The sequence below is a fragment of the Sphaeramia orbicularis genome, chromosome 15 (assembly GCF_902148855.1).
Source record: "Sphaeramia orbicularis chromosome 15, fSphaOr1.1, whole genome shotgun sequence".
In the NCBI taxonomy this organism is placed as follows: domain Eukaryota; kingdom Metazoa; phylum Chordata; class Actinopteri; order Kurtiformes; family Apogonidae; genus Sphaeramia; species Sphaeramia orbicularis.
In genome coordinates, this window is record NC_043971.1 from 10909295 (window position 1) to 10929233 (window position 19939).

The following is a 19939-nucleotide window of genomic DNA, read 5'->3' on the forward strand; positions in this document are numbered from 1 at the left end:
TCCCTTAGATAACCTCTGTTTTTCACTTAAGCGTAAAATCCAATTAGTTTATCATATCTGTGCTTTAAGAACACATCCAAACAGGACCACAAGCTTAGGTTTTGTCCTCAGTGTCACGCTATGTCACCCATAAAGACGCAAATAACTAGGCTACATAATTCCGTTTTTTCAACATGACTTTACTACTGATACATAGGGATATAAAAAAATATTGGTTCTGCAATATATCACAATATTTCATTTCACAATACTGTATCGATATTAAAAAGTACTTTATCAATATTTTTAGGTATTTATTCAAATGTAGATATTGTGGAGCTTTGTTTGTTTTTCTTTTTTGTTTATATTTTATTTCTTATGATTAAACACTTTTTTATTAAATAATGTTAGTTCCTTTGTTGGGATTGGGGGTGTGTATTGACAACAATCGGGCGATACGATACAAATCACAATACTAGGATTACAATACGATATATCACGATACTGTTAAAAAGGCAATTTTTTTGTTTGTTTCTTTTTTTTTTAAATGATTGTTTCCCTGAAGAATTGAATTACACCCGAAATATGCACAAATACTAAACACATTTCTATTTGATCATAACAGGATCTGACGCTACATCACATAATGTTCCTGTGTTAAAACTTACATTATGTTTTACAGACATTACAGTTTAAGATCCTGTTCAAATGTTCATTTTCTATTAATTCATAACTAACATCAGAACATTATTTTTGTGCAATCCCAACAAAGGAACTAACTTCATTTAATAAGAATGTTAAATAATAATAAATAAAATATAAACAAAAACAAAAAAACAAAAATGAACCTCCACAATATCTGCATTTGAATAAATACCTAAAAATATTGATACAGCACTTTTTAATATCGATACAGTATTGTGAAATGAAATATCGCAATATATTGCCAAACTGATATTTTCTTACATCCCTGGTAGGTACTGCACAAAAATAATGTTATGATGTTAGTTATGAACTATGAGAATCTGAACATTTGAACACGATCTTAAACTGTAATGTCTGTAAAACATAATTGAAGTTTTAACCCTTTCATGCATAGTGGTCACTACAGTGGACAGTTATTCTACAGCTATTCTCTTGTATATTCATGGATTTTGTTGTTTTAGTTCCATATCAGCCAACACAGTGGACACTTATGCACCATCCCAAACACTGCAATTCAGACCATTACTGTAACTTTGCTGTTCTTGATAAACCTGATCTGCAGTGACATGTTTTAGTGTAAATAAATTATTTGTTACACAAAAAGGTTTTTTTTGTATATTATCTCCATGAAGTGAGTAATAACTAGCATTAGAATATGTTAAAATATGAGAAAACATCAGATTAGCAGCACTACAATGTTTTTATTTCATTGTTTTCATCTCACTTTCTGATAGTGGGTTTTAAACACATTTCTTTACTTCAAAAATTAAATGCATGGACATTATGTAACTCCATGAAAAGAAAAAAAAAAAAAACTTGATCACATTGTTTTTTTCATGCCTAAGGAGGAATAAAAACACTCAAGAAAAAAATTTTGACTAAGGTTTTCATAATTCATGCATGAAAGGGTTAACACAGGAACATTTTGTGACATAGCATTCAATCCTGTTGTGATCAAATAAAAATGTATTTAGTATTTGTGCATATTTCTGGTGTAATTCCATTCTTCCAGGAAATAATCTTTTAAAAAAAGAAACAAAACCAATAAAAAATTGCCTTTTTAACAGTATCGTGATATATCGTGATCTTTGTATTGTGATTTGTATTGTATTGCCAGATTCTTGCTGATACACACCCCTATTGACACGTATGAGTCACATGATTAAGGCTGAAGATTTTACTGATTTTCTCTGTGTACTTTCTGGGCATCTTTAACCCATAAAGACTCAAATATCCACCAGTGACCAAAAGCATCTACTGATCTGAAATGTACTCTTTCATGCATGATGTTCACATTTGTGGACACACAGTTTAAGCTCACTTTCCAAAGGGTTATAAAGGCAATATACTCCAAACCACATGGGGACCGTCTCTATAGGCCCTAAGCAATACAATGAAAAAAAGTATTTTCTTAGTTTTAGAATTGTGACTGCTCTGTGATCTCATAAAGTTAACCTTTTAAGACCCAGCTATGGCTTTTCTGTCCATGTTTGTGGGCAAGCGTTTCACAGCTTTATACAAAAGAAACAAAAAACTGTCCACCACAAAGGACATTCCATAAAAATTAAAAAAAAAAAAAAAAAAAAAAAAAAAAAAAATGCATCTGAAAAACCTGTTGCATCATGATGTGTGCAATATAGACAATTACTTAATTGAAAAAAGCCAAAACTTGTACTTTCCTGGGTCCTAGGAGGTTAAATATCTTCTTAATAAAACCAGATTTAAAAAAAAAAAAAAAAAAAATTCAATTCATGCATGAAAGGGTTAATAACTTAAGACCCACTAATCCTATCAATACATTGAAATAATTCAGGTAAAATACAGTTTGTCATATTTTCATGGTCATCAGATATGACCCATTTGGACGTTCAGAGGCTCCATATTAAACATAGAAACACCATCATCTTCTGTTTTTACGTTCAGTTAATGATATATTTTACTGAAAAAAGTCACTTTTTCTTGTGCTTTTTCAGTTTTTAATCGAATAACCCTCAGATCTAATCTTAGCATGATGATTAAAGTATATGATCTGTAAATTAAATATAGGAAAATACCTGATTTTCACTGAAAAAAAAAAAGCAAAATACAGATTATACATGTATGTTTGGATAAATGCCGATAAATCACTTAAGAATGGTAGAGATGAAATATTTATTTATTTAGTTATTTTTGTGGCAGTTCCCAATTGGATTTTTGTCACTATTTCTACTTCCTTAAGTGTTTTATCACTATTTATATAATATCCCTTATATTTTACTTTTTTTTTTTTTTTTTTTTGAAAATCTGGCATTATCCTGTAAATTAATTTATTGGTCATGTAAAATTTCATTAAAGTTCAGATTAAAGTTGAGGAAACAGAGAAAACTGAAGAAGAAGTGACTTTTTCAACAACGATATTAATAAGTGAACATAAAAACAAGTGTGTCCATCCACTGTCATTGATCCAACTCCATGGGTTTTACTGGTGAATCAGTGTTGTAGAAGATGACGGTGTTTCCATGGTAACTACTGAATATCCAAACTTCTGAACATCCAAATGGGTCATATCTGATGACCATGAAAAGACAACAAACTATATTTTACACCAATTATTTACATGTATTGATAGAATTAGTGGATCAACAGGTATTATTTATTATATATCAGTAGATATGTTTGATTTCCTGTGGCTGTTTGGGTCTTTATGGGTTAATACAGCTGACAGTGTGGATGCTAGAAATAGTTTAATGATGTAGACTGAGCACATTAGCCTTCTAAGGTCCAAAAATATTAATTATGGTAATAAGTCATTTTCACAGACCGGCTAATTACCAATCTTTCCACCTCCAGGTACTCTTCATGTCTCCTCACTGGAGAAAGGTGGAAGTCAGGGTGTTCACATATAAACGAAAACAGCATCTAAAGGTTCACTGTACGCAATTAACCCCATATATGACTACTGTTTATGTCTACAAGTGGCATTCAGAGCATGTGTCCATCTACTATAACCCATAAAATAAACAAAAAATACATGAAATGATGGAGACATGCAGAGTGTTATTATGGACTATAATTCCCAAACTGAATCTACAGTAATAACATGCAAGTGGTACATAACTACAAAAGAGTCTGAAATTATATTTACAGTAAATGTGGGTAAAAGTTGACCTAGAACATCCTCAAACTGTAGCGCCTGTATAAAAGTAGTACACTGTATAACATATGACTTTAATCAGGTCATCTAATTTCAGGTTTTTTAATGCTGCCTTTATTGATTTAACCCATAAACACCCAAACAACCGCTGTAGACCAACAGCATATACTGTTATAAATGTTTAATACCTGTTGATTCATTAATCCTATAAATACATGTAAATAATTGGTGTAAAATATAGTTTGTCATCTTTTCACGGTCATCACATATAACCCGTTTGGACATTCAGAGACTCTGTAGTTACCATGGAAACACCGTCATCTTCTACAACATTGATTCACTAGTAAAACCCATGGAGTTGGATCAATGACAGTGGATGGAAACACTGGGTTTATGTTCAATTAATGATGTATTTTGCTGTAAAAGTCACTTTAACCCTAATAACCCTCAACTTTAATCTGAGCTTTTATGAATAGCTACATGATAGTACACCACATATAAGAAAATGCATGACTTTCACTGAAAAAAATGTAAAATACAGAGGATAATATTATAAAAAATGTTCATCAATCACTTATGAAAAGTTAAATATTGGGAAAAAAATATTTGGAACTGTCACAAATTAGCACTGGGTCTTTATAAGTTAATTTACATGTCAAAACAACAAAATCACATAATAACACTTTTTGGCCACTCTTGCAAGTTTGGGAGGCACTTCAGGACTTAGTTCTCCTGATAATGGCCATGAAAACTGGTGAAAATATTATTATTATTTTATTCTTTTTTTTTTTTTTTAAACATGGAAACACTGTCATCTTCTACCACACTGATTCACCAGTAAAACCAATGGAGTTGGTCAATGACAGTGGATGGACACACTTGTTTTTATGTTCACTTATTAATATCTTTGTTGAAAAAGTCACTTCTTCTTCATTTTTCTCTGTTTCTGATATAATAACCCTCAACTTTAACCTGAGCTTTTATGAACATCTACATGACAGTACACCAAATATAAGAAAATACATGACTTTCACTGAAAAAAATGTAAAATACAGAGGATTATATTATAAAAAATGTTCATCAATCACTTAAGAAAAGATAAATATCGGGAAAAATATTTGGAACTGCCACAATTTAGCACTGGGTCTTTATAAGTTATTTTACATGTCAAAACAACAAAATCACATGACACTTTTTGGCCACATCTTGCAAGTTTGGGACACACTTCAGGACTTAGTTCTTGTGATAATGGCCATGAAAATTGGTGAAAATATAAAAAAAAGAACATGGAAACACTGTCATCTTCTACAACACTGATTCACCAGTAAAACCCATGGAGTTGGATCAATGACAATGAATGGACACACTTGTTTTTATGTTCACTTATTAATATCCTTGTTGAAAAAGTCACTTCTTCTTCAGTTTTCTCTGTTTCTGATATAATAACCCTCAACTTTAATCTGAACTTTAATGAAATTTTACATGACCAATAAATTAATTTACGGGATAATACCAGATTTTACAGAAAAAATGTAAAATATAAGGGATAATATATAAATGGTAATAAAACACTTCAAGAAGTATAAATAGAGACAAAAATCAATTTGGGAACTGCCACAAAAATTAAATAAATATTTCATCTCTTTACCATTCTTAAGTGATTTATCAACATTTATCAAATCATATAATCTGAATTTTGCATTTTTTCATTGAAAATCAGGTATTTTCCTATATTTAATTTACAGATCACGTACTTTAATCATCATGCTGAGATTAGATGTGGAGACACTGGGTGTTCACTGAATGATATATTTTACTAAAAAAGTCACTTTTTCTTCTGTTTTTTTCTGTTTTAGATGTAATAACCGTCAAACTTTAATCTGGGCTTTAATGAAGATCTACATGATCAGTTAGTTAAATATAGGAAAATATATGATTTACACTGAAAATATGCAAAATACAGAGGATTACGTTATAATGTATGGTGATAAATTACTTAAGAAAAGTTAAATAGAGAAAAAATCCATTTAGTACTTTAAGGGGTAAGTTCAACACACAGGTGGAGTAAAAATATTCCCATCCATCCATCCATCCATCCATCTCATAGGAAAGAGCAAACTCAGCCTAATTACTTTCCCATCTACTCTCTCTCTCTCTCACACACACTAATATCCATGTGACGCTGCAGCTGTCAATCACTCAGAGTCGTCCAGAGTAAAATTGGAGTGGCTTTCGACCACGAGGCTCTTGAAGATGTAAGCATCACTTCAGTTGGCTATCGATTGTACCTCAGCATGGCTTCTTCAACAATAATTACATCAGGTGGTTATTGTAGAGGACGTGTCCAGCTTCTAATCCCACTAAAACAGTTTTTGTGTCAGCGGACACTCGCCCTTTGCCCTTTTTTATTCAATGCACGCGCTTCTTGATTATAAATAATGTGATTCTCCACCAACACAAGGGGAGCCATCTGTGTTTTAAGTGATAATATAATTCAAAACCAAGCAATACATCAGGAATAATCATGCAATTTATCCACTAAGATACAGGCCATGTTTTGGTAATTATTACACACTCCTGTAGATTAGGGCTGAAGTGTTGTTGAAACTGGATTATAGCCAAGTGCAATAACCAAACTGCAGCTGCTGCATATTATTTTGATATATTCTTATCATTGGATAGTTTCCTAAGAGAAAGCAAAATGCAAACAAAGCTATTCCTGCTAAAATATTCATTTATATCACCGTTGCAGTATCATCATCATCATCATCATCATCATCATCAATAAATTATAAATAGGCAATACACAATAATATCATATTTTATGCATTCTTTTAGACTGTATAACTCATGATGGCAGATAAACTCCTAATAAGACTGTTTTTTTATAGTGAAATTAATCATGTACTTATCACAAATGACATAAACTTCACTCTCTGCAGCATTTATTGTAATTTAACATTCACTTCTGACAACAAACCTGTACGTTTGTATCTTGTGACTTAGTCATCTGTAAGCTATCCAAGTTTCAAAAATAAATTGCACAAACCTTGTTACTAAATCTAATAAGGCACCGTTGCCTGAACTGATCATGTTCTCTCCAGTCTTACTTTCGTGTACCTCAGGCTGTTCTTCGTTCCTTCACCCACATCCACGTTGGGAGCGTCTGCTTTCATTATTCTGCGTCAAACTTAGCTTGCGTCGACACAACGAGACAATCCACCGCCTTAGATACAGGATACGGGTGGTCACGGCGGTGGTGAAACTACTTATGGGGAGTCATGCGTCGCAGTATGAGAAGACTAGTCCTGTCCCACCGCTTCTGTCAGCGTGGACTTACAGACTTACAGAGAGCTGTTACTGAGCCTGGGATCTGGTCTGATACCCAGACCTAAGCAGAACAGAAAACTATATATGACTATTACACAGACGATGATTCCAAAACTGTCAAACACATTATGTACACCCTGGAATCTAAAAAGTAAACTGAGTAGGAACTGAGACTCTTTGTAGATGGGTGCTTCTATGAAACTGGGTTTATTTTGGTACCTGGCACTTGTCCAGCCAATAATGAAAGAGAAATGTAGACATATTTCCCCCTTCTTAGTAGAAATATACTTATAAAAAATAAACTATATCCAATTCATAACAAATACCCATGTAAAAAAACAAAAATATACTCTGTCCGTTTCATAACAATAATACCCATATTAAAAAAATAAATAAATAAACTGTCCTTTTCGTAACACTAATACCCACATAAAAAATATATTAAAAAAATGATAAAATAAAATATAAAAAATTCATTTGGGTGCTTCTTTGAAACTGGGTTTATTTTGGTGCCTGGCACTTTTTCAGCTTTTTTACACCCAATAATAAAAGAGAAATGTAAACATATTTCCCCCTTCTTAGTAGAAATATACTTATCAAAAATAAACTATATCCAATTCATAACAAATACCCATATAAAAAAAACAAAAATATACTCTGTCCATTTCATAACAATAATACCCATATTAAAAAAACAAAAATAAACTCTGTCCTTTTCATAACACTAATACCCACATAAAAATATATTAAAAAATGATAAAATATAAAAACTTCATTTGGGTTCTTCTATGAAACTGGGTTCATTTTGGTACCTGGCACTTTTCCAGCTTTTTTAGACCCAATAATAAAAGACAAATTTAGACATATTTCCCCCAGGATGTACTTAATGATGACCTCAGATAAATGCAAAAAAAAAATTATACTCTTGCTCTGAGCCATCCCAAAATTAACGCATTTTTAATAAAATATTGGGACCAAAATAGGACCAAAATTGGGACACGAAAACCTGCCTAGGTGTCAGTGCATTTCATCATGAAAACATGGCTGTAAATGGTCTTATATTGTGCTATAAATAAAGACACTGTGTTAAATTTGATGATCCTAGTAGTTTTTCTAATCCAGACGTGGGTTTTTCATAAATCTAAAAAAAAAGATAAAATCTGCACTTGTCATTATTTGTAGGTTATTATGATGGTGTTTTTCTGGTCTGACCCAGATGAGATCTAATTAGTTTATATGGGTATGTATGGAACCTGAATTAAAATGATTTGTACACTATTGATTGTTAATATCTTCAGTGTAATTTTTGCAATTCACAAATCCATCCTACGGGCCAGATTGGACCCTTTGGCGGGCCGGATTTGGCCCCCGGACCGCATGTTTGACACCTGTGATCTACAACATTGATTCACCAGTAAAACTCATGGAGTTGGATCAATGACAGTGGATGGACACACTGGGTTTATGTTCAGTTAATGATAGATTTGACTGAAAAAGTCACTTTTTCTTCAGTTGTCTCTGCTTCTGATATAATAGCCTTCCACTTTAATCTGAAGTTTTATGAACATCTACATCATCAATGAATTATCCTCCTAATAACCAGCTATGGGTTTTCTGTCCACATTTGTGGACATGAGTTTCACAACTTTATACAAAAAGAAAAGAAAACTGTCCACCACAAAGGACATTCCATGAAAATTTTAAAAACTACATCTGAAAAAACTGTTGCATCATGATGTTTCCAATATAGGCACTTATTTAATAAAAAAGAAAGAAAGCTTGTACTTTGCTGACATTTCCTGGGTCTTAGGAGGTTAATGATACATTTGACTGAAAAACTCACTTTGTCTTTGGTTTTCTCTGTTTCTGATGTAATAACCTTCAACTTTAATCTGAACTTTTATGAAAATCTACATGATCAATGAATTAAATAGAGGAAAATACATGGTTTACACTGAAAAAATGCAAAATATAGAAGATTTTGTCAGAATAAAAAGTAATAAATCACTTTTAAAAAAGCTAAATATAGCCCAGGAAATGTCAGCAAAGTACAAGCTTTTTTTTTTTGTTATTTATTAAATAAGTGTGTATATTGGAAACATCATGAAGGAACAGTTTTTTCAGATGCAGTTTTTAAAATTTTTATGGAATGTCCTTTGTGGTGGACAGTTTTCTTTTTTTTTTTTTTTTTTTTGTATAAAGTTGTGAAACTCTTGTCCACAAATATGGACAGAAAACCCATAGCTGGGTCTTCGAAGGAAAGAGAAAAAAAAAAAAAATTTTTGAACAGCCACAAAAGTATCCCTGGACTCTCAAAAATAGAGGTACGAGATCAGAACATTTATGTACCTATAAGTATATTTTTTGAAGATTGTTCTCTCAAAAGTACAATATTGGTCTTTAGGAGGCCAGAATTGCACCTTTAGACTATGAGAAAGGGTCCAAAGTTATGTAAAGTACAAATCTGTACTATAAGGTACCCTGCAGCATTAAAAACTGTGTGCAGACCATGAGAATAGGCTATAGGCTAGGAGAACTGAACAGTAGGCCTAATTATAGTTCAAACATTAGGCTTAGGACATTATTTATTATGTATCATACTGTAATTACTCTATATTATATTTAATAATAATTTAAGTTTTAATTTAATAGCCCAATTAGCTCAATGATAATGGCCTAATAATTTATTTATCTTATTAGAACCTCTGATTATTGCCATAATCTCTGTTTTATCAAGTTTTCATTCACACCTCCATGTCTTGATGTTGTAGCTTGCCTATCCCGTTTTTTTTTTTTTTTTTTTTTTCTCAATTAGGCCACCGGTTCAAACTTTAAACGTCATGGCATTATCAACTATATGAGAGTTTTCTTTCTATGTAAAGTTCTTAAGATACAAAAATGGACCATTTCGAAATGGTACAGAAATGTCTCTCAAAAAAGTACACCCCCAGCGACAAGCATTTGTACCCTTTTAAGTACAAGATGGTACCTCTGTTTTTGAGAGTGTGGATCTTTATGGGTTAAATAAAGGATTAAATAAATATATAAAATCTCTGCGATATTTTCTCGGAGCAAAAAAAAAACAAAAACGTTCCGACACTGACACCTACAGTTGTAGATGCTGCTCACATTCAGCACAACAGATAAAACCAGGTAATACCTACCGAAAAAAGTGACAGCGAACCCCTCCAGGACGCAAGCCCACTTCCCAAGAAAGAAATAACCCCTGGCGTTTGTCAAGAAACTTATTAGTCCACCGGTGAGGGACACCAGAAAGTCTGCGATGGCCAGGTTGACTATGATGTAGTTCAGGGGTTGTCTAAGTTGTTTAAACTTAAAGGTGACAAACATAACCAGGAAATTCTCGCTCAAAGACAGCGACGTGACCACAAACATGAGCACGGCCAGGATGGTGAAGTTCCATGGCGCGATGTTTTTGATGGGTCCATTGAACGGATCATCAGAGGTGGTGAGTTCAGTGGCCTCAGTGTAGGACACGGCGTTCACGGACAGACTTAAAGTATCCATTGTCCATGCTCAGAACTGGGGCTGATCTGCTAGAAGGCTCTAACCCAGGGAAAATCCGCTGTGATCTCTTTTTCTCATACTCACAACTTCACTTCGCACCTTCTCCGGACGCGCTCACCGGTGCGCGTTCACACACAGTTGCGGCTGCGGCTGCACCACCGTGGAGCATCCTCTGCGCCCTGGGACGCTTCTTTGACAAAGTTCGTGGGTTGAAATCCGCGTGTTCGCTGGAGCACGGAAAAGCAGAAATCTCGAGTAGTGGAGCATGAGAGCGCGCGCGCTGGGGTGTGGGAGCGGAGTCGTGGCGGAGGCGCACACGCAGACTGTGGGCGCCGTGGAAATCACACACAAGCAAAAGCAAGTGCATTAATGACCGATCAGTTGCATCTTGGAAGCTCTTATATAGGCGGCTCCAACGTCACCACTGCCCCCCCACCCCCCCAGGAGAGGCGACAGGACGCGGCTTGTCCGTCTCCTTTCGTGCGCGTCTTTACGCGTTTTGGACACCGGTGGCATCAAAGTGTCAAGGCTCGGCTCTCAGTCCACTCGAACCAGAACCTCAGGATATTATAGTCGTTTATGTCTGCTCTCGGTCCTGTAAAAGCAAACTACCCCCCCCCCCCCAGGTGATGCGCTTATGGACCTGTTGGATTTGCGCGTTTCCCGTGCGCACTTCATTGATCAGCCTTAATTGTGCGCGTCAGTCTCACAGGGGTCATGTCAACAAATTCTGTTACATTTCTTCTTCTTTTTCTATTGCAGGGGTGTCAAACTCATTTTAGTTCAGGGGCCACATCCTCCCAATATAATCTGAAGTGGGCCGGACCGTGAATTAATAACATAATAAAATATAAATAGTGCCAACTCCAAACATTTCAATGTGTTTTATAGTGAAAAAAGTAAAATTACATTATGGAAATGTTTACATCTGTAAACTGTCCTTTTAAAAATGTAAAGAACATGAACAACCATGAAAAAACTGAAACTTATAAAGAAAAATAAGTGCAATTTTAACTATATTTTGCTGCTGATGATCATTTGTAAATGTGCATTACAACTTACAGATCACAATGGATCTGCAAATTCACAAAATATTTGAGTAGCTGACAGAAAATTAGTCAAATTGCACTTACTTCTCTTAGCACATTTCTAGTTTTTCATATTTTATATGAAAGGCTAGTTTGTAAATTTACACATTTTCATGTAATTTCCCTTTTTTTAAACACTAAAACAGAGGAAAAAATTTGGAATTGCCATTATTTGTAGGTTTTTATGGTAGTATTTTACTGATCTGACCCACTTGAGACTAAAGAAGGGCTTTTATGACCCTTAAAGTAAAACGATTGACTGTTAATAACTTGAGTGTGAATTTTTGCATTTCACAAATTCATCCTACGGGCCGGAGTGGACCCTTTGGCGGGCCAATTTTGGACCCCGGGCCGCATGTTTGACACCCGTGCTCTATTGCATTAAAATGTTCTGCACAAACCTCACACAACAGACTGGTCTTTGTGTGGGGAAAACCTCCTATCCACACACATCTCCTGCCCACGGATGTCATAAATAACGGTATCCACACCAATAGATGAGTTCAATTTAGGGAGATGCATTTAAACATTTGAAGGAAGGAAATGCTTTTTGGGAAATATACAGGTTTTAACCCCTAAAGACCCAGCGTGACTTTGGGGGTAGTTTTCTCTCTATTTAACCTTTCTTAATGATTTATCACCATTTATTGTACTAATATCCTCTGTATTTTGTGACTTTTCAGTGAAAATCAAGTATTTTCTTATATTTTATTTATTTATCATGTAAATGTTCATAAAAGCTCAGATTAAAGTTGAGGGTTATTCATCATCATCATCATCATCATCTTTAAAAACAAACAAACAAGCAACAACAAAAAAAACAATAAATAAATAAAAAAAATCCGAAACAGAGACAGATTAAGATTTCTTAAGTGATTTATATTGATTTATTATGATATTATCCTCTGTATTTTGCAGTTTTTTCAGTGAAAATCAGGTATTTTCCTATATTTAATGCACTGATCATGTAGATGTTCATTAAAGCTCAGATTAAAGTTGAGGGCTATTATAGAACACTGAAGAAAAAGTGACTTTTTCAGCAAAGTACATCATTAACTAAACATAAACCAAGTATCTCCATTCGCTGTCATTGATCCAACTCCATGGGTTTCATTGCAAAAAATGTCCTGCTAGAAATAACCCTAATATTCCTAAATCTGGTCAAAATGACTCATATTGAGCAAAAAAAAAATCTGTCAATGGGGTACGAAAAAAAATCTTGGCTAAAATTCTTAAAACAAGCAAAAAAAAAAATCTATCAACTAACAAAAACAAAACAATGCCCCTTAAAAATAGACAAAAATGCTAAAATTTCAGCAAACAGTGCTTAGTACAAGAAATAAAATCACACCAATTTAAGACAGAATTACTTTAACCCATAAAGACCCAGTGGTACTTTTGTGTCAGTTCCCAGGTGATTTTTTTTCTCCAGGTTTCACCATTCTAAAGTGATTTATCACCATTTATTATATATTATCCTCTGTATTTTGTGCTTTTTGAGTGAAAATCTTGTATTTTCCTATATTTAATTCACTGATAATGTAGAAGTTCATAAAAGCTCAGATTAAAGTTAAGGGTTATTATATCAGAAACAGAGAAAACGGAAGAAAAAGTGACTTTTTCAGTCAAATCTCTCATTAACTGAACATAAACCCAGTGTCTCCATCCACTGTCATTGATCCAACTCCATGGGTTTTACTGGTGAATCAATGTTGTAGAAGATGACGGTGTTTCAGCGTTCGCTACAGAGCCTCTGGACGTCCAGATGAGTCATATCTGATGACCATGAAAAGATGACAAACTGTATTTTACACCAATTATTTACATGTATTGATAAGATCAGTGGATCAACAGGTATTAAACAGTTTAGATCTTAGGCCTTTATGGGTTAATCTATTTATCACACTGCAAAAATCTAAATCTTACCAAGTGTATTTTTCTCATTTCTAGTCAAAATATCTCATCACACTTCAAATAAGACACGATCACCTAAAGAGTAACTTTTCAGTGAGATATAAGATCTTAATTTTAGACAATAGATCTTAAAAATCTTATTTCAAGAAATCTTACCTTGATGATTTTCACTTTCATTTTTTTCCCACTATATTCAAGATTTTTTTTTATTTATTTATTTATTTAGCTTAATTCAAGCAAAAATAAAAATAAAAAAATCTGCCAATAGAACAAGTGAAAATTATCTTGGTAAGATTTCTTGAAATAAGATTTTCCAGATCTATTGTCTAAAAATGAGTTGTTATATCTCACTGAAAAGTTACTCTTTAGGTGATTATGTGTTAATTTAAGTGTGATGAGATATTTTGACAAGAAATGAGAAAAATACACTTGGTAAGATTTCGATTTTTGCAGTGTACAGAGCTTCTGAACGTCCAAATGGGTCATATCTGATGACCATGAAAAGATGACAAACTGTATTTTACACCAATTATTTACATGTATTGATAGGATTAATGGATCTACAGATTTTCAACAGTTTAGATCAGTAGATGCTGTCGGTTGTTGGTGGATGTTTGGGTCTTTATGGGTTAATCTTTTTACCATCACCCTTACTGTTTTACTTTTCGTTGTGTTAATACAGTCACGCAGATGAAAAACTATTCAAATATGATTCTCATCAAAACCATCCAGAGGTTATGACCCGAGGCGTTAGTAAAGAAGCTCAGGGATTTGAGAAAACTCTGCAAGATTAACTTGATGTTGCAGTAACAAGATCAAAACGATGAAGCATGAAATGGTTTCACTGAAGAACTGCTGCTGACAGTACGATGTTTTAACCCACAAGTATGTTCGTAGTCATACCGTCCTCTTTAAGGCTTAGCTGAAGGTTTCCTCTAAACTCATTTACAGCAGGTTCAAAGTTCCACCTCCTGTTAACTTGGAGGTCACGGCGAGCGTCCACAGAACTTTTCCTCAAGGTGACCGGCTCACCTTTCCGCCGTCTCCACCTCTGCCCAGGCTTTGATCTAGTTCTGTGTGGTGGAAGCCAGCCTGTCACAGCTCAGTGACCAGCACGTAAATGAGGATTTATTGCCTTTTCTGTCTTTCCTGACCTGTGTATGACTGCTTTTGTTTGGCGGGTGTTAAATCGCCCGCTTCAACCTTGTACTTCACCCAAGAAAAGTCCAAAGAGTATTCAGTCAGTAACAGCCCAAAACTTTTGAGTGTTCCTCAGATATTTTTGCATAAGGTTCTTGAACCCATAAAGACCCCGTGCTACTTTTGTGTCAGTCCCCAAATAAATTTTTCTCTCTTTTTAAGATTTCCTAAGTGATTTATCTTCATTTATTATGATATTATCTCCTGTATTTTGCATTTTTTTCAGTGGTATTTTCCTATATTTAATGCACTGATCATGTAGATGTTCATAAAAGCTCAGATTAAAGTTGAGAGGTATGATAGAAAACTGAAGAAAAAGTGACTTTTTCAGCAAAATATATTATTAACTAAACACAAACCCAGTGTGTCCATCCACTGTCATTGATCCAACTCCACATAGGTTTCACTGGTGAATCAACGTAATAGAAGATCACAGTGTTTCCCTCTTTTGTGTGTATATTTATTTATTTATTTATTTATTTATTTATTTATTTCCCACCAGTTTTCATGGCCATTATCATGAGAACTAAGTCCTGCAGTGCTACTTTTGTGGTAGCTCCAAAATATTTTTCCCTACATTCAACTTTTCTTAAGTAACTGATGAACATTTTTTATAATATTATCCTTTGTATTAAATAAAAATATTTTCACCAGTTTTCATGGCCATTATAAGAACTAAGTCCTGAAGTGCCTCCCAAACTTGCAAAATGTGGCCAAAAGGTGTGATTATGTGATTTTGTTGTTTTGACATGTTAGTTAACCAATAAAGACCCAGTGTTAATTTGTGACAGTTTCAAATATTTTTTCCTTATATTTAATTTGTTTTTTATATTATCCTCTGTATTTTACATTTTTTTCCCAGTGAGAATCATGTATTTTCCTATATTTAATGTACTATCATATAGATGTTCACAAAAGCTCAGATTAAAGTTGAGGGTTATTATATCAGAAACAGAGAAAACTGAAGGAAAAATGACCTTTTCAGTGAAATAGATCATTAACTGAACATAAACCCAGTGTCTCCTTCCACTGTCATTGATCCAACTCCATTGGTTTTACTGGTGAATCAATGTTGTTGAAGGGTAGGTCTTCAGATGACCACGAAAAGGTGACAAACTGCCTTTTACACTAAATATTTACATGGATTAATATGTTTAATGGATCAACAGGTATTAAACAGTTTAGATCAGCAGATGGTTTTGAATGTTTGGGTCTTTAAGGGTTAAATATGCATTGATTTACTTTGTATAGGGATATAACAATTACCGGTATAACAATAAACTGCGGTAAAATTGCCAACGGTTAGTATTACCATTTAAATTCTAATTATCATGATAACCGTGTTCGATTACCGCACTTTTCTAGAGAAAACTCTTATGTAAAGATCTGCTTTTATGTCAAATATTTGAGTATAGTTTTAATTTATTACAATTTTAATTGTCTATACCTAATATTTGGAACCCATATTCACTTTTAAAATCTTTGAAAAGGTTTGTTAAGCATCTTTGTGTTATTTATGCAATAAATTATATACATTTTTCAACTCGGATTTTTTTTTTTTTTGTGTGTGTGTTTTTTGTCCTTTTATTTTGCTATAGTAGGTTAAAGTGAAAAAAATAATAGACAGATGATATAGATGAAGTTGTGCTGAAAAAAAAGATCCCAAACATGGGTATAGTAAACATTTGTTTATATAAAATATAAAGGCAAAATCAAAAGTACTGAAAAATGACCAAAATAGGCTCAGACCCCTAAGGGTTAATACTTGCATGTTTCTGCCAACAGAAAGTACATTGTGCCTATTATTTTCTTTGTTTGTTTTTTTTTGGTTTTGTTTTGTTTTGTTTTTTCAAAATACAACTTGGTTAAATTATTTTAGTGTGTGTATAAGTACTTTTTGAACATTTTGAGCGCAATTTCAACAATACCGCGATAATATTGATAACCGTGATAATTTTGGTCACAGTAACCATGATATGAAATTTTTATATCGTTACATCCCTAACTGTGCAGTAGCAAAAATCTATTACTCTCAGCGTAATGGTTGTGCATGAACACCTACAACCTGACGAGGTAATTTTGACTCAGGTCAAGCAAATGATTTAAATGGCAATCAGAGACAAAAGCAACTTAGTTTACAGTCCCGAGGCTCGTGCATCGTTGGAGTCCTAATGTCTTCAGTCGTGCTCTATTTCAACACAGTCCTATCTCATCCCAGCTCATCTATTAGGGGGTTTGTAGGCTTGCACTAGGGCAGTGACCTATGGAATTGGCTGCTCTGGCTTTTTCACAGAAGCCTAGGGAATGTAAGTCCATGGGGGGATTCTGGAGAAGCACTGGCAAGTAAAAGACAGTAGTGAAATGGACATGTATGTGGTGGCTCCTGCAGATCCCTGTACCGCTGTGGAAGGGAATTTTAAACAATGTGAAAAACCTTTGCAGCTGTTTTTTCCAGAGTAGCAGTATTTGCCTATATAAGAGTCACAATTTCTACAGAAAAAAAGGTCTAGTTAAGTTTTTAACCCATAAACATGAGTGTGTTATTGGAGGACCAAACAAGACTACTTTTGTGAAATTTTTCTAAATTTTTTATTGTTAATGTGACATGCCAAAAATAGTGTGACCATTTTTGTATAGTACAGGGTGGGGAAGCAAAATTTACAATGAACATTTAGTTGTTTTTTCTCAGCAGGCACTACATCAATTGTTTTGAAACCAAACATATATTGATGTCATAATCATACCTAACACTATTATCCATACCTTTTCAGAAACTTTTGCCCATATGAGTAATCAGGAAAGCAAACGTCAAAGAGTGTGTGATTTGCTGAATGCACTCGTCACACCAAAGGAGATTTCAAAAATAGTTGGTGTCCATAAAGACTGTTTATAATGGAAAGAAGAGAATGACTATGAGCAAAACTATTAAAAGTCTGGAAGATACTATTAAAGAAGAATGGGAGAAGTTGTCACCCGAATATTTGAGGAACACTTGCGCAAGTTTCAGGAAGCGTGTGAAGGCAGTTATTGAGAAAGAAGGAGGACACATAGAATAAAAACATTTTCTATTATGTCAATTTTCTTGTGGCAAATAAATTCTCATGACTTTCAATAAATTAATTGGTCATACACTGTCTTTCAATCCCTGCCTCAAAATATTGTAAATTTTGCTTCCCCACCCTGTATTTAATTTAGGTAGCTGGAAAATAATTTCCTTTGTTTACAGGGCTGAATAATGCTCGGAAAAATTAGTTGACAGCCACGTCATTTTATATTTCATGTACATTATGAAAAAAAAAAAAAAAAAAAGATAAATGTAAGCGGCATCCAGGTGGAACCTTTGTCACGGGAGCGGTTGCACTCCAGGTAGTTTCAGGTGGGGACTTCTGCCCACGTATCAGACGCAATCTGGACGAAGAACTGAATCCTTCGGGTCTTCATTGCTGCTCAACTTTATCTGTATTTCACAGGTTAGTAGTCGGTAAAAATAACCAGTCGCGGTTGTTTAAAGCCTTACTGCATGTGGACAAATGTTGTGAAAGTGTTTCAGTGTTGATTTAAGTATTTTTGTGAACTTTAAAAAGTAGCGCCGCTCTCTTAGCAGCGGGAACACACCGCATCGCGGGTGTGTGGGTTATTTTTCCCTCCGTCCGGTCTCGCAGGCATGTCACTAATGTTTATGTACTTTGTACTGATTATTATTTCGGCTCTCACACATGTAATACATCTTACAGCAGAACTGATAATTGGTTAAGTGTGTTAAAGATAATAAAATAATAAGTTTAGCTCATTTTTTAGGAGTGTTAATGTGAAATATGAAGTCAAAGGAGTAAATGTGTTTTCTTTAAGATGTAGGTATAGTTGAATGGTTCTATATTAAAAGGGTTTTGTATTTCTCTGTCAGTGAACAATTTATGTTAAGTGTGTATGTCCAGAATCATCTATAACATGTTGCTGCTCTAAATACAGTTGAGTACTGCTGTGATTTGCACTATGTCATGATAGTAGCTCTGATTCATTTATATAAAATGTAATACCATGCACAGTATAGTGAAAATGTGATGGTTATTAATGTGAATGTGTTCTGTGAAAAGAAATGGACTGAAAGGACTTATGGACATTTATCGCACTTATTTTACAGTTATTAAGAACTGAAACAGACGGACACTAAAAGCCATATTTTGTATTGTATATTTTATTGAGATTTTGTGGTTTTTGAATACAGATGCAATCTGGATGAAGAACTGAATGCTCGGTGTCTTCATTGCTGCTCAACTTTATCTGTATTTCACAGATTCGTATTTTGTTACTGTGGTACCATACCTGGGACCCGTAACATTAAGTAGAAAATTTTGGTTGAGGGAGTTCAGAATCAGAATTTTTGTCATTGCACAGCAGTACAACGAGATTAAAAGCTAACCTTAAAATTCGATCACATAAAACAATAAAAGTAACAATGGACAATACGGTAACTAACTATAGTAACAAGTTGCCATATTTGGTTCATTGCCTGTAAATGGACAGAAAGATAAAGACGCTGTGTTAAATTTGATGATCCTAGTGTTTTTTTGTAATCCAGACATGTGGGTTTTTCATGAATCTGTCTCAATCCGGGTCCACTTGTGTTATATCGAGAAGCTACTCATTTAAACACATATAAATCGCAAATGATTTTGCAACAGCGGTCATTTTTGTGAAACACTCTGCTTGCATACTTAGTTAAATTCCCAAAATGTACGAGATACTGTTGTCGTGAAAAATTTACGACCGCAGGTGGGAGACATCTTTGGTCCCTTTGACGCTCTTTCTCACTGTACTCTGGCATGTTGAATTTATGTCTCTGTACTCCCATCTATGTAGTGGAGCTTCGTCAAATAAATGCACACAGAGTCATGTCAAAGTTGGAGATCGAGCAGAATTCGGGCTGCATAAAATGTTTATTCATGCATAAAATAAACACTGAGTTGACATCCACAGAAGCAACTGACTTTTTTGCCCCAGGAGACCATTTTTATATTATCAGAAGTAGGTTGGGTTTAGCTACAAGCCATACCCATTTTTT

General features: G+C 34.1%; 1 protein-coding gene across 1 annotated transcript in view; it reads right to left on the reverse strand.

The window, feature by feature from the left end:
• valopa (vertebrate ancient long opsin a) overlaps positions 1-10977 on the reverse strand; it is a 78118-nt gene extending 67141 nt beyond the window's left edge. The window contains exon 1 of the mRNA XM_030155635.1: positions 10312-10977. Coding sequence (XP_030011495.1) covers positions 10312-10675 — 364 coding nt within the window. The 5' untranslated portion in view covers positions 10676-10977. The remainder of the gene's footprint in view (positions 1-10311) is intronic.
• Positions 10978-19939: the final 8962 nt, after the last annotated feature.